At 39.4% G+C, this 14,850-nt stretch overlaps 1 protein-coding gene across 2 annotated transcripts in view; it reads right to left on the bottom strand.

Moving 5' to 3' along the window:
- SCN5A (sodium voltage-gated channel alpha subunit 5) overlaps positions 1-14,850 on the bottom strand; it is a 166,901-nt gene that overhangs the window by 128,748 nt on the left and 23,303 nt on the right. For both annotated transcript variants that reach the window (XM_056485320.1, XM_056485319.1), the window contains exons 6-7: positions 14,005-14,235; positions 693-756 (exon numbers count right to left, since the gene is read on the bottom strand). In XM_056485320.1, the coding sequence (XP_056341295.1) occupies positions 693-756; positions 14,005-14,235 (295 nt within the window). The remainder of the gene's footprint in view (positions 1-692; positions 757-14,004; positions 14,236-14,850) is intronic.

Consider the following 14,850-nt stretch of genomic DNA (forward strand, 5'->3'; position numbering starts at 1 on the left):
GTCAAATAAAATCTCACGCTCTGACAGTGCACTTGGACCCTGGGGATGGGAAGCAGGAGGAACCATTGGCATCTATGGATGGCAGGGATATGAATAAAGTCCTTTATGCAGAGGATGTTAGTACACCCCTGTACAATGAGAAAATGAAATACATGTAATCTACCAGCAAATCAAGTGCAAATGTAGACCACAATTCAAATATAAGCACCTTCCCTCTTCTAAAACACGCTATTTTTGGGACATTTGTTGATTTGTTTATCTTCCTTTGCAAAAGGAATTCATCATCAATTTAAATCCCTCCAGGTGTTCTGTTTCCATTTCTGTTTCATTTCCATTAAAATAGTCTCCACTCAGCCAAAATCTTACTTAGTTTTCATTATTTTTTTTTTACTGAGAAATTCAAATGCATTAAAAAAGAACTGTAATAAGGCCCCTAAAGATTTTAAACCTGAATAAGTGACACATAGAAACTTCTCTTCCCTGCAGTTGAGAAAATTGTGTTACTATGCACAATATTGTCATTATCCTCTCTACTATTACGCCTATACACAAGGAGGTTGAAATATCTACTTCATGCTGGTGAAAAGTGGACAGAACTAGAGGAAAATGTAATAATAATAATAATAATGATAGTAATAATAATAAAGGCAACAAAACCAGACCAGAATTGAAGATATTTTGAAAGTACTTACCCAGCATCACTGCTATTGCCACACAGTAACACATCTTCTGTACCATTTTTTATGAAATAGTTCACTGCAACAGAAATAGAGAAATGGCTTTTTAATAAACACATTTTGGGAATGATAACATTCAAAAATATCATCCACCAACCAGCATATTCAATTGGGACAGCAACTGAGAGATGAATGGCACGCTTTTGCTTTGTTTTGCTAAATTTAACTTCTATTAATTGGAAAAATAAATATATTTTTTCAAGTCTCTGTAAGTATTTGCTGTTTGTATTCTGAATCTGACCAGTTGAATAAGGTGACAATGGGCTGTGGGCAATGTTTTCAGAAAATTCTATCCAGCCCTGCCCCTCTGTTCAAACCAAGAATATTGTTACTAAATTCTCCAAATGTAATGAAACCAAACCATATGCTAGCCTGTAACTTTTAGTCTCTACACTGATGAGACACATATTAATTGAAGTTTGTGGCAGAAATTAATGACTCATAGGTTAAAAACGTAACCAGCTATAACTCAGAATGTAATAATATTAACAAAGCAGCCCACTCCCTCAGTCTGGTGGATTCTGCTCAGCACAGAAAACACACAGCATAAAGCCAAAGAAACAAAAATGCACCCTGTTAAAGATCAAACAAACAAGGAAGTATTCACAAAGACAAATATTTATCACTGTAGTCATCTGTAACAGCAATGGAGAGAGACAGACACTTCTCAAGGGAGCCTCAGAAGAGCAAGCTAAATTTAAGTGCTGTGGATCATTCCCAGGTTGACTATCTATAAGACTTAAGGAAATTAGCATCTCCAGGCTAATGAGAGACTTTGCAAACACACTTTTTCTTCTCTCCCCAGCCAACCAAGTCTAACATCCAGAGTAACAGAACAGCAGGACAATTTCTCCTCAAAAGGATAAGTAAAAACAGTGTTCTGGAGGGAACATGAAGAAAAGATGTTCTGAGGAGCATCTCTAAAACCTGGATGGTGGCAGGGAAGAGCAGACAAAAGCATTGCTCTAGAAACATAAGAAATGCAAAACAGAGGAGTGCAGCTCACTGAGGAAAGGTAAATACTGTGGTGTGCTGTGCTGCAGCAGAGAGGACATGACCCCCTCTTGACCAAGACATGGTGGTGGCAGCTTGCCTGGCTTTGGAGCAGAGGGGCCTCTGCAGATGCTGCTCACACGAGGTTCTCCATTCCAGACTAACCCTCTGTTGTGAAACGTTTCAAAAATGAAGAGTGACAGCTTATCCAGGCTGGCTATGCAGAGAATGCTCCATGGCTCAAGCACTGAACAGATGTGCTGTGGCTTTCTCAGTAAGCTGGGAGCAGGGGAAAAGCCCTGCTCTGCTGCATGCCAAGAGGGAATTACTGCCCAGGAGCTTGTGGTTACAGGGGCACGTGATGCTGTTCACAAGTTATCAGAGCACAGATCCTGCTCAGGTTGGATGTGTTTCCAATTTGTCTGGTCACATGGGGTTTCTACAGGAACACCTTGTGGGACAGCAACACTCAGGACTGATTGTGGCTGAGGATTGGGATCAGTCACCACAGAACAGGGAAAGATCTGCATCACCTTTCACCCTCCAGTCCTGCTGGGCAAGGACTTGTGCTTGGCTCAGGACAGTGGCACCTTATTTGGGATACACAGTCAGTGACACAAACACACTAAACCACTTTCTCCATGAGCAAGACGATTTTTAAGGTCCTATCCAACAAAAACCATTCTATGATTCTATGATTCTATGATTCTCTGATTCTATGATCCTATGATTCTATGATCCTATGATTCTATGATTCTCTGATTTTATGATTCTCTGATTCTATGATTCTCTGATTCTATGATTCTATGATTCTATGATTCTCTGATTCTATGATCCTATGATTCTATGATTCTCTGATTTTATGATTCTATGATCCTATGATTCTATGATTCCAGGTTTGATTGAAATTCTGGAGCACACTGTTGGTTGCAAACCAAAACAACATCTCCTGGTCAGCCAAATCAGAAGATAAGAACAGAGTCTGAGCACAGGATTGAGGAGGACAAGGATTCTCTGTGTGCAAACAAGAAATCAGAAATCCCGAGATCAGACAAAATTCTGCTTTCAGCTGCTGACTTAAGCATTTCTATTTCTAAAACAAGGAGCCATGCAGGGGCCAAAGAGCCCCATGAAATGCAGGATGCAGAACTGGTGTGCAGGTGCTGCTGGCAGGGCACATCTTCAGCATGGGGTGTGTGCAGGGCAGTGCCACAGCCACCGTGACAAACCTCGGGCTAAGGAAGAGGCAAGATCCCGAATCCCCACTGATAAATGAAAGGGGGATTAGAGCTTTATACCCAAGGAGACAAATTGCTGTGTGATCAAAAATGTGCACAACAATCAATCTTTCCTTCAAAGGCCGCTGGTTTGGGTTTCAATCAAGCCTGCTGGGCAATCAGAGAGCTGCAAGAAGCAAGCAGGCGTCCCCTGTGCTTTGAAGAATGAACAACCCTGGTGCCAAATTAACCCACGGCCTCAGCTTCCCATCACTTAACTCTAGCGTGGGCAAAGCTCTAGGAACTCCTTTTTCATGCAGAGCAGGATTTTCCCTCTGAAAACTGCTCAAACTGAGCAATGCCACCCGAAAACACAATGATTTTTCATTGCCCTGGGAGATTGCAATTAATTTTTGTTTTGTTTTTCAATGAAAAATATCAGCTTGTGAAGTGGGAGAAAAAATAGAAAAACAAATATGGAAAATAAAGCTGAAACCCTCTGTTTTAGGTGTTTACCATCAGGTTTGTTTTTTTGTTTTTTTTTTTTTTTAATTTTTGAAGTAAAATTAAGCCAAAGCTATGATATTTGTAGCACATGTGTGTTTGTCCATAAACTTTATTCAACATGCCATTCTTTCCAAAGGTAATGCTATTTTTTTTTTTCTACCAGCTTTACTAAAATGTTGCTGTCACAGTCATAGGGTACATGATGTTTTTAGGAATTTTTCTACAGGAATTTTCAGAGTAAGGTAACTTCTTGGTCATATTTAAAAAAAAAAAAATGGTCTGAATGACAAGATCTCCTGACAGTTCATGTTCTGCCTCCTACACTTCTCAAAGCAAATAACACTGGCCATAATTTTAAAGTCACGATATGCAAGTGAGTAAAACCACAAATTTTCCATGTCTATTCTTGCAATGGCTTCCTCCCAAAGTCAGTTCCTCATAATTTTATCTGTTTCGTTCTACACTTTTTCTGATTTCTCAATATCTTCCAGCTTTCTGCATTGCTCCCTCCCACACCAGGTGATTCCAGCAGAGTAGACATTCACAATGTCTCCACTTGTCAAATTAAAAGGGAAAAAAAAAAACCAAACTTCCTCTCAAAAAAAATTATATTCCAATTAAAAATGTGCTCCAGCTTGTGCTTTCCACACCTCTATCACACAAATGAGCAGAAAGCCAGTCGGGTACATAGACTGTAGGGTAGAAACCTTCCTCATTTTTGTGTGAAGGAAAAGAAAATTTTCTCATTCGGAAAAGTAAAAAAGGTTGGAGTCAGCTTAAAAAACACAGCTTCTGCCTCCAGTTTCTGCTCCTCCTTCGAAGGCCCTGCTGAAATGTTACTTCAACTCATCCTACAACAAATTAATTCCAATTAAAAATAAAACCACCACAACAACCCTATATATTATCACACTTGCATAAAGAGCAACATTCAAATATCATTAGTCACTGCCCAGAGAAGAGTCCTCTGGCTGACTTTCTAACAAAAACTTCAGAGAGGTGTTTGTTATCTCAGACTATTTATTGCATCCACACGGGCGCTCGCTGGTTGGAGACTCTCCCTGAGCTGGGGGCTGGCACGGAGCACTGACAGCCACCCAAGGTCCCCATTCCAAATTTAAAATGCAGTTCAGAAGGCTCCATCTCCTTGGGGTTGTGCTATGTGTTGTGGAAAGGAAAGAGACAGCAGCCCCTGCTCGCCCTTTGGCCTCCTGGCAATGCGCGGTAATTAAACGAATCCTCGCTGTGTGCACACTGTGCCACACACGGCGAAGCCTCATAAATGAAATTGAGTTTGGAGATGAAAAACATGCCTCACAAAAGCCATGGAACAGGCTGTATTAAGGATGTTATTAGGGGAGATTGCTTGGGAAAAAAAAAACAAACCCGGCGCTGCTGGTTAGTTCTTCCCAGCTGAAAGGGGTTGTAAATAATTATAATAATCAGTTACTCTCCTGCTGCTCAGCCCATGACAGGGGTCTGGTTCTTTTGGAGAGGGGATCTGGACTCCTTTGCTGTCCCCTGGCATTTGCTGCTGCTAACCCTTCTGCTGAGCTTTAGAGGCTCTTGGGTGCTCTCCTCTCCTTGTTTCCCTGGGAAATCACTCCTAGCCCAGATCTCTGCTGCCTCCACACCCTGTGACCACATGGAAGGACAATTCCTACACTTCAGTTCAAAAAGGAACAGCAGGAGTTATGGCCAAGATGTTTGGGGGTCGAAGGAGCAGACATCAAGGGGACAACTTTATGTACAGCACTGGCAGCTGCATGACTTTGTGGCAAACACAGCCTGGAATTCTGGGCATCAGTTGTCCTGCATGAGATATGGAGGGGCTGGGAGGAGGTTGTGGAAAATCATACAACCAGGTGGTGAGAGGAAATTGGTCTCCTTCAGTTTGAGTCTCTCTGGTAGGCTCCTGTGAGTGCTTCTCCCCACTCTCCAGACTAGTCAGAGAAGCAATTTCCCTGCCAGGCTCAGCAGTCACCACAGCACAGAAAATGTCTCCAATTTTGACAGCACAGCTTTTTCCCCCTTTGTGAAAAAGCCACTAAAAATATCAATCAAGCTCTCTTGAGCTAGATGGCTCCCTGCACCAGGAAGGGGCTCTGAAAGCCTCAGAGATCCTCAGTACCTGGCTTGTGCTGCTCACAGGGAACAAAAAGCACATCAGGAGAGGAGGAAAAGCACATCAGGAGCTTTTGGAGGTGTGCACTAGAGGAGAGTGGAGAATTTAGATGCTGTCAAATTGGCTTGGAGACCTTGCCAAGCCCAGGAGCATCCCCAGGAAGACAATGGAGACAATGGAGACAATGACTAGCAATAAACACACATGCTGGCTTTCAAACATCTTCAGATAACCTTCTTCTATACCTCTGTGCCTCACCAGTCACTCAGACCCACACTCTTAGGGCTGTAGTGTAGCATGTAACTAAAAGCTTATTTAGTACCACTTGTGCAGACATGCTCCACATGAATAGACAGCAAAATGCTGAAGTGAGCTCTCTGCAAGTTCTGCTTTGTGTTTTGTGGAATTTTTTAAAATGTTTCACACAAAAGGATTAAAAGCTGCTACAAAGGTTGAAAGCATTTGTGATTACAGACAGATGATGGAAAAATAGGAAAAAAACTCAACTTACTGGGATGAAGAAAATAAATAAATTGGATCAAAAAATGGCTGAGAGACAGAAAACATAGTTAAGATGAAAAGTCACTATGTAGGGTCTCTGTGGGCTAGCAGAGGGCTACACCTGCCCTTCTTTGTTACATTTGTAAGTACAAGGGGAAGAGAGGGTGAGCAGAGAGATAACAACATCTATTCACAGTATTTTCCAGGTAAATAAAGTCTGAGGTGTTGACTGAACGAGGAGAACTACAGACACCTACTTAACTAAGAAGAAAAAGGAGCAGAGAAATGTGAAGTGGAATATTAAGTTGTCAGAAAGTGAAGTAAAGCAGAGAAAAAGAAAATCTCACCTATTCATAACCTTGTCAGTCCTTAAATTCCCTGTATAAGTTCAGGTAAGAGAGATGGATTTTTTTTTTTTTTGGTAGGGCTTCTTAGTCAACACTTTTATGTGATATGAAGCTGTGATCAGAGGAAAATGTAATATTGAGATACAGGAGGGCAAAGATGGAGTAATATATAGGAAAGAATTGATGAACAGTGGTTTGTTTCTATTAGTTCTGTTCAGTAACTATTCCAATGATATGGACAAGGGGATCAGGTGCAGCCTCAGTCAATTTGCACCAAGCTGGGTGGGAGTGTGGATCCCCTGGAAAGGCTTCTCACCCTCTACAACTCCCTGACAGGAGGGTGCAGCCAGCCCAGGGTTCGTCTCTTCTCCCAGGGAACAAGTGGTGATAGGACTGAAAGAAATCACCTCCAGTTACACTTGAGAAGGTTTGGATTGGATATTAGGAAATATTTCCTCATGGGAAGGGTTATCAGGTGCCCAGGGAGGTGGTGGAGTCACCATCCCTTCAGGTTTTTAAAAGATGTGTGCATGTGACATTTGGGGACAGGGTTTATTGGTGGACTTGGCAGTGCTGGGGTAATGGTTGGTCTTGATGGTCTTAAAAGTTTTTTCCAACCTAAATGACTCAATGGTCTGGAAGAAAGACAACTTTCAATGCTTTCAATAGGGCACCTGCCACGCTGGAAAGTATTGAGAAGGTAATGAGAATGACTGGGAAAATTTAAGAAGAGCAGCAATTGAAAAAAATAGGTATCTTTTATGCCAGAAAAAAGGTGACTATCACAGTAAAAAATAGCATGTATTCTGGAAAAGGAGAACAAGGAGCTTTGTGTGCTCCTAGTGACAAGAATGTGATAACAGTATTTTTTGCCTTAAGAAAATGCAAGGGGGAAAAGAAAAGAAGAATTTTCAAAACTAAAGATAAAGAAAATATTTTTCACTATATTTCCCATTTGAACTGCTGAAGTTGCTGCTGCAGGCTGCCCCTGTGGACAAAACATTCAAAGAAAGATTTGTTGCCTGTGTAGATAAGGATATCCTGAGTTACAATAGTAATTGTTAATAGAAAATGAGAAAAATATCTATACTTTGAGCTCTACTAATCGTTTTCTGGAGCAAATGGGGCTGTTTGGTCCTGCACAGAGATGCTGCTCTAGGTAAGCCACAGCCAGATTGAACCTGGGAATTCCCATATTTTCTCTCTACCACACTTAGGGGAATTCAGCACTGATGAAAATTATCAGGAGAAAATACATCTTTACTTATTCCCTAAGACCAGTGCAGAAAGAGCAAGCAGCAGTGCAAGTTATTCTCTGCTCATGGTGCTGAGTGCTCAGGGGTAAGAGCAGAAGATGCCTCTTGCCTTTGCAATGCACTTCATTGCTGAACCTGGAGCAGGGAACAGTCCATGGGCAGCCTTAATGGGCACATAGAAACTCCTTTTAAATGCACATCACTCAAGCCAGGTGGTGTTTTAGTTCTGTAGTTTATGAAGAATTTGATGGTGCAGGAAAACTGAAAGTGCTTAGTCTGGATTTTCCACGGCAGATCTTTCCTCAAGTAGATCTCTCCTTTCTGTGAGCAGTGATGAGAACAAAAGGTGTAACTGAGGTAGAAATCCTCCTGTTTCACAAAATATTTCAAATATTTACAATATAAGAATTTCATCTCTTACCCATAAGGCTAAAAAAATCTTACTGGATGGTCAATAAGAGACAGTATTTGATTCAGCATGATGAATTCCTATGTTTTTCTGATCCTTGCACTTCTGATGGGGCTTTCTTTCTCTATTTAGCTTGAAAAATTAAAGTGCACAGGTACAATACCCATGTTAACAACACATCAGAGCATTAAGTTTTGAGCATTGATGAAGCTATTTATCAAAAGACCCACAGCACTTGAACAAAGCCACAATATTTACAGTTAAAGTAGAGCAATGTCAATAGATTCCATGCTGACAAGCACCAGTGAAAGCCCAGAGAGGTTCCCTGTTTTAATCACTGGTTCATATACAATCATACATAACAAAACACCTATTCCAGTCCCAACTTGATTTATTGCTTCTCTCTTTCCTCCCACCTCCATAATTATTCATCAAACACTCGCTGTCTTCTATTCCCACCTCAGAAAACTTCAGCCCTCCCCAAACTGCCCACATTGATTATTTGACTTGGACAAAATTCTCTTCTCTACAGTTCCCATACAGATTCAGAGTATCTGTTCATAGAGCTCCATTTCAGTGGTTCTGGAAACAAAAATTATTTCCTCAGACAGAGATGACAATTAGGCACAGAGCTGAGAGGAGATATGTCTGTACAGACATGCAGAAACACATTTCCAGATCTTCACAGATCTATGCCTCAGCATCTGCTCCACACAAGCCTTTGCTCCCCTCTCAAGTGCCCAAGGAGACCATGATTTTGGTGGGTATCCCCAAAACTTCACATACTCTATATATCTTTCTAAATATAGAACCTGAAGCAACCCTCTCTTCCAGGTTTAACTAGAGGTGACAAAAAATACCACATTAATCTTAATCTTAATTTTTCTTTTAAAAGTTGTTCTGTTTTCCTCCCCAGATCACTGTTAACCACACCATTTGACTCCAGAAGAAGAGAAAAATCACAGTCATGCAGTGAATGCCAGGAACTACTCTAGAGGAAAAAAAAATAACAACCCTGAAATACTCTTTTAAGCTATAAAAATAGTAGCTGACTCCTCCCACTAAAAGGCTCATAAAGCTTGAACATTAATTTATTTTACTTGTTTGTTTCTTGGTTTTTTGTTTTTTTTTTAATGTCAATTGCTTGGACAGGACTATCTAACAAAAATTACAGGGTTGGTCTTTCTTGCCTTATAAGATTCTGATTTTGAGAGAAAACATATATAGAACACTTTGAAAATAAGACTCTTTCAGAGTGTCTTAAACAAAGTATTTAGTCTAAAGAAAAAGAAAATGCTGGAGTTTAAAACTATCATTCCATAAGTGACTTTATAATTTAATTATAGTTTTTAGATTCTTTAAAGCATTTTTTCTTCTGCTTTCAGCCCTTACATTAAGCCCTGCTCAACAAAAAGACTCAGATTTCTACTTACTGACTAGTCAATAATCCATTTTCATAATGGAATACATAAATGACATTAAAGATTCTAAAATCATCAGCTACATGAATCAACTGCACTCAGCCCATTGGTGCATCTCTAAGCCAGTGACACATCTGACATCCTATAGCTTTTAATCCCTTCTAACTCACACATTCATGAAGCTTCACTTCATCAAATACATCTTTAATTTAAGCCCCACAACCCAAGACAGGCTTTAAAGACTGTTATTTGGAGCTGCTTTCCTAGAAATCTTTACAAGTATTGAAATTAGGCTTACAGTTTTTTAGTTAGTTGGTGTTTCTAAACTATTAACTCTAATGATAACCAACAAATAACTTTAATATTGATACATTGATCTCATAATTTTCCTAGTGCTTTGGATGTAAACTATCATTATTTTCAACCTTTTTTTCCTCTTTTATTTCATTTTTATATTCAATCGCTGCTCCATCTAAAACTCCAGTCTTCCAGGTTTGCTATTATTAATGTCTAAAAATAATCCTCCTTGGGCTTATTGATCACAATCTCTTATCAAATCTAGAACTGCAGGTAGGAAAATAATTACCTATCAGTAGTCACCATTTTCCCAGATGAATGATTGTAATTTTACCACTGGCACTTGACATGAAGAATTTTTTAGCCTGATTTTATCTGATGCTCAGCTGTCCCTCATCCCACAATCCATTCATTCAAAGAGTAGTTGCACAGAGGAAACTGGGAGACCTGATGAACAACTTCTCCCTTAATCTTGATTTTCCCCCTCCCTAGGTTTGCAGTGGTAAGTAAGCATTACTCATTGGGGACAAAGCCAGAATGAGATAATTTTTTCTGACAAGCCTCCTTTTTAGAGGTTGCTGTTTAAATTTTGAGCCATTTAAATGGGTGGAAAGAATATAAAAATTCTCTTGTTCATCCCAAAGAGAGGTGCCCAGCAAAAGGCAGATTTTAGACCTGAATCTCCACTGTGAGCTGAGGAAAGACGAAAAATTTGTCTCATATTATCATGACTGCTGTGCCCAGTAATTAAGCTGAGACAGAGGCACCCATATTAACTTAGCAGAAGTTTCTTCCACAGAATTAAGCTTTTAATCACATTGACAAGAAACTTTCCTGCTTGACTGTCTGGTCAGGAATATTTGCTGACACTTTTGTTCTAAGACTTTGTACTCCAGTGTTCAGTGAACCTGAATAGGAGCCAGTTTGAATTTTCTCACAGGATCTCCATGTTTATAATTTTGCCTCTTTCTTCCCAAGCTTCCTGGCACCTCCTCCAGCTGCAGAATCCATTGAGGTGATGGCAAGAACAAGAAAAATGTTGGGTGGACAGGCAGGGATTCCTTACTGGATTTAGTGTATGATCATCTCATTGCAGACAGAGGGGAAAATCCAACAATTCTCAACATTATCAACCTTGCAATGTAGGATTGACAAGATTTATAGAAAAATGATTTTTCTTGAACACACAAAAGATTTTTCTAGAACAGGAAAGTACCCAAGGGTTTTGAGCATGGAGTTAAGGGAAGGAGTTACAGAAATCTGGGGTTGTGGTGGTTATTTCCTCAGGGGTCAATCAAAAATCAAGAGCTACCACATAATCTTGGTTAAGCCAGTGATGATACAGAGTTTATAAATGGATTTTTTTTCCTGTATATAAAACGAAAATGAGAGGATCGAGAAGACAAATGAGAAAAAAAAAAATTCCTGCCTGGAGGATGAAAGCAGATAAGGAAAGATTACAGAACTTTGTCCAGATATTAAGTAAGTTTTGAATAAAAAAGCAGACTTGAAGCTATCCCAGGCCATCTCAGATGGCTGGCCCAGAGACACAACCAAATGGCCCCTTTAGCAAGTGCCCACAGCACACAGTTATCTCAAACTAAAAAGGCCTTTGAAAGACTCAAAACTGAATTCTTATCTTCACACCTCATGACTAAATCTCTCAACTATTTTCTCTGCAGCACCAAGCAATTCGTCCCTCTATTACCCTTTTAAGGGGTTTTACTGATTTCTGTTTTTCATTCATGCAAAAAGTGGTTTTAAGCCACAGGAGGAGGCTGATGCCATTTCAGAGGTTCCCTGCTGCCCTTTAAAATAATAAAATGTTCTTAAAGAATCCAAAGCAAATTTTTGCTCTTCAAGAAGTGCAGAATTGCCCCATCACCCTATTTTAATTCCCTATTTTTGTTTCCTAATGAACAGAATTAAGATTTTTTCCAATTTTAGTTTTCAGTGGTTTGCATTCCTTTATTTCTTTACATTCCTCTTTTTCTATAAAGTGGATCTCTGACAGTACTTCAGGTTTCTGTTTTCTGGTTTTTTTTGGATTGGTATTCCTGCTCCAAACTAAATGACTCAGCCACATTGGTTTTGAAATCTCCAAAGAGCTCCTGTAATTGTCTGTGCTCCCTTTGAGTGAACTCTACTATCTCAACATGTTGGCCAATTTTCTTCTCTAGTTCTTCTTCAGAGTAAACACTGACACGATTCTGTTTCTTAATATATTCCTCTTTTTATCTAATTTGGTCTGCCTACACTTTAATCTAACTGTATGTATTGCTTAATTCCCTGCAGTACTTGAAATTCAGACTGTTATTAAATTGTGGTCAGTGCCTCTCCTTTACACGGTCACTTCATTTCACCATAATACTTATGCAAAATGAAATACAAAGCACTATCCCATCTAGTCACAAAATGAGCCAGTCCTTCCATTTCTGAATCTCTATAGTGCAACAGGGAACATTAAATGAAAATCCTACTTAATATTGTTCTCTTTTGTCTTATAGCTAATCCTCCTTCTTCAGCATTTTGAGGAAGGCTTCATTGTTCTTATTCAGAGGTCATTACCTTTTTTTTTCATAAATCTGCTCTTCTTCTAGGTCTTTAGGGCCCTGATGCATTGCCTCAACACTTTCACTATTTAAATAATTTCTGTCTATCCAAAATAAGTGACAACTGTTTACCATAATGCATTATATCTTTATTTTCAGATATTATGAAAATACTAATTAATATTATTATTAGTTTCTATTCCTATTGTTATTTTAGTTCACATTTAATTCAAAACCAAAAGCCAAAATTTGATTCATTTTAGTCCATTATCTCACCAGGCTGGTTATCTTTGTAACAGGCAAATCTCTTCTAGTGACAGCAAGTATATTTTCATGGACATATTAACCATTGCTGGATTTTCTATATGGATTTCTGGGAGTGTCTGCCCTCCTCCCCATATCAGGACTACATAAATAAACTTGCTCATGGCATGCTGGAGCAGCTGTACAATTCCTCACATTTAAAGCAATGCTGCAGCTGGCCCTGACATTATCTGTATTTTAATAGATTATCCTGTATCACATTTACCCTATTTCCATTTCCAGAGAGCCAGACTATCTTCATGGCTCCATTTCTTCCTTTCACCTTTATTGCAGGGATTTATGCTTCCAGCCATCCCTATTTTATCCCTCAAAGCCTCTGTCAGAGAGGGAAAGCAGCAGGTGGGCTCTTTATCCCTTGAAGGAACCCTTCCTAACACCACTGCTTCCAGGGTTCTCAGGCCACAGGGAGGGGAATTGAGCAGAAAGGCCAAAAGTCACCAGTGGGGAAGGGAGGGACTGCCCTTGGCAGAGCCCTGGGTCAAGCCAGGCAATTCCACGAGTCAGATTTGGGGTTTTTATAGTGCAGGTGGCTGGAGATGTAGGACTGTAGGGTCAGAGCAGAGCTACCCCACACCACTGACACTGCCTCTCAACCAAAACTCCAGTTAATTAGTTAAGTGGTTCATTTTTTTCCTCAAAATAAATAAAATACAAACAATCACTGGTCATGAGTTTGTAAAGGATGACCCAACCCAAATAATGAGTTAGGCCCAAACAGCAAAAGATTTTCTTTAAAAACTCTCTTGGGATTTTTCAGATTAATAAAGACAGAGTTGCTTTGCTTTACCTTTTGAATTTTTTTTAAGGCCATTAACTCAAATTTTGAAGCTTTTCTAGAAAATGCAAGAGCTATAAATTGTCTTCAGAGAAACAATATGCAAACCAGACTCACATACACAGAGTTGAAATTTTCATGTGATTGCTCAATTTCAGAAAAAAAGAGCTTTAAAAATATTTAAGACACCGTAAGACTGTTAAAATCATCAGTGAGGCAATTAGGACTTCATAGAAAAGCACCAGAAGTATTTTCAGCATGGACTGTGGAAATACCATAGAGATTCAGACAAAGCTACCTAGGTATTGCAAAATCACATTGACAACATGATGAGCCAGTAGTTTTTGCTGATTCACATACAGGTCTTCAATATAATTTAAAAAAAAAAAATACCACACACACAAACAAAAAACACAGAATAAACAAAGAAAAAAATCACACACAAAAAAAAAAAAAAAAAAAAAAAAAAAAAAAAAAAAAAAAAAAAAATCCCACAATCCTCAAATGACCAGAAAGCAGATTACAGGGCCAAGAGGAGCTTACCTGGGTCACTAAGGAATTCCTCTGAGCTGTTCCACATCCTACCATCCAAGTACAAGGAGCCATTGGTGAAGTTATGCATGGTGTAATCCCTGACACATTTGTGTCTCAAGTTGCCCATGAAGAGCTGGAGGCCTATGAGGGCAAAGACACTCAAGCAGAAAACGGTCAGGATCATCACATCTGCAAGTTTCTTAACAGACTGGATAAGAGCCCCTACAATGGTCTTCAGTCCTGGGGAGATAAAAGCCAAGAGTTTATAGACTGAGAGACTGAAATATGTCTGCAGACAGCTGCTTTTCATGATGAAAATCTCCATGGAAAGGGGAAATCTGAAGGGCTTTGAGCGTGTGTTTGCAACTGGGCATCAGAAATGAGAGATGAGTGATCACTGTGAACATCTACTTTGCTTTTGGACAAAAGTCCTGGAATTGCAAAAACACTGATTTAAAATTGAGGGGAAGAACTGGATGGAGGGACAGTGAGATACAAAGCTATCCATGGATAAAGAAAACATGGAATGTGTTTTATATTTTCATGGAGCTGCAGTAAAGGCGGTAAAGCCTAAATCCCATTGAATTTTGAGAACATGAATTGTTTTTAAATCTCTCAGGTGATTCTGATAACTTTATCCCTCACATAAACAGATGAAGAGGTATGGAAATGCTGTTTATTCCCTCATAATATTTTACATATTTTAGAGCCAAATCCAACATATTGTCCTCATATGAATAATTCCTCTGCTTTCAATTCATTTGCTTAAAACAACAAGAATTTGGGATTAGAAAAAAAAACAACAAATACAGGCAATCAAATAAATGCAGTGGAAATTATTCGAGTAAAACAGCC

Source organism: Oenanthe melanoleuca, chromosome 2 (assembly GCF_029582105.1).
Source record: "Oenanthe melanoleuca isolate GR-GAL-2019-014 chromosome 2, OMel1.0, whole genome shotgun sequence".
Taxonomy (NCBI): Eukaryota; Metazoa; Chordata; class Aves; order Passeriformes; family Muscicapidae; genus Oenanthe; species Oenanthe melanoleuca.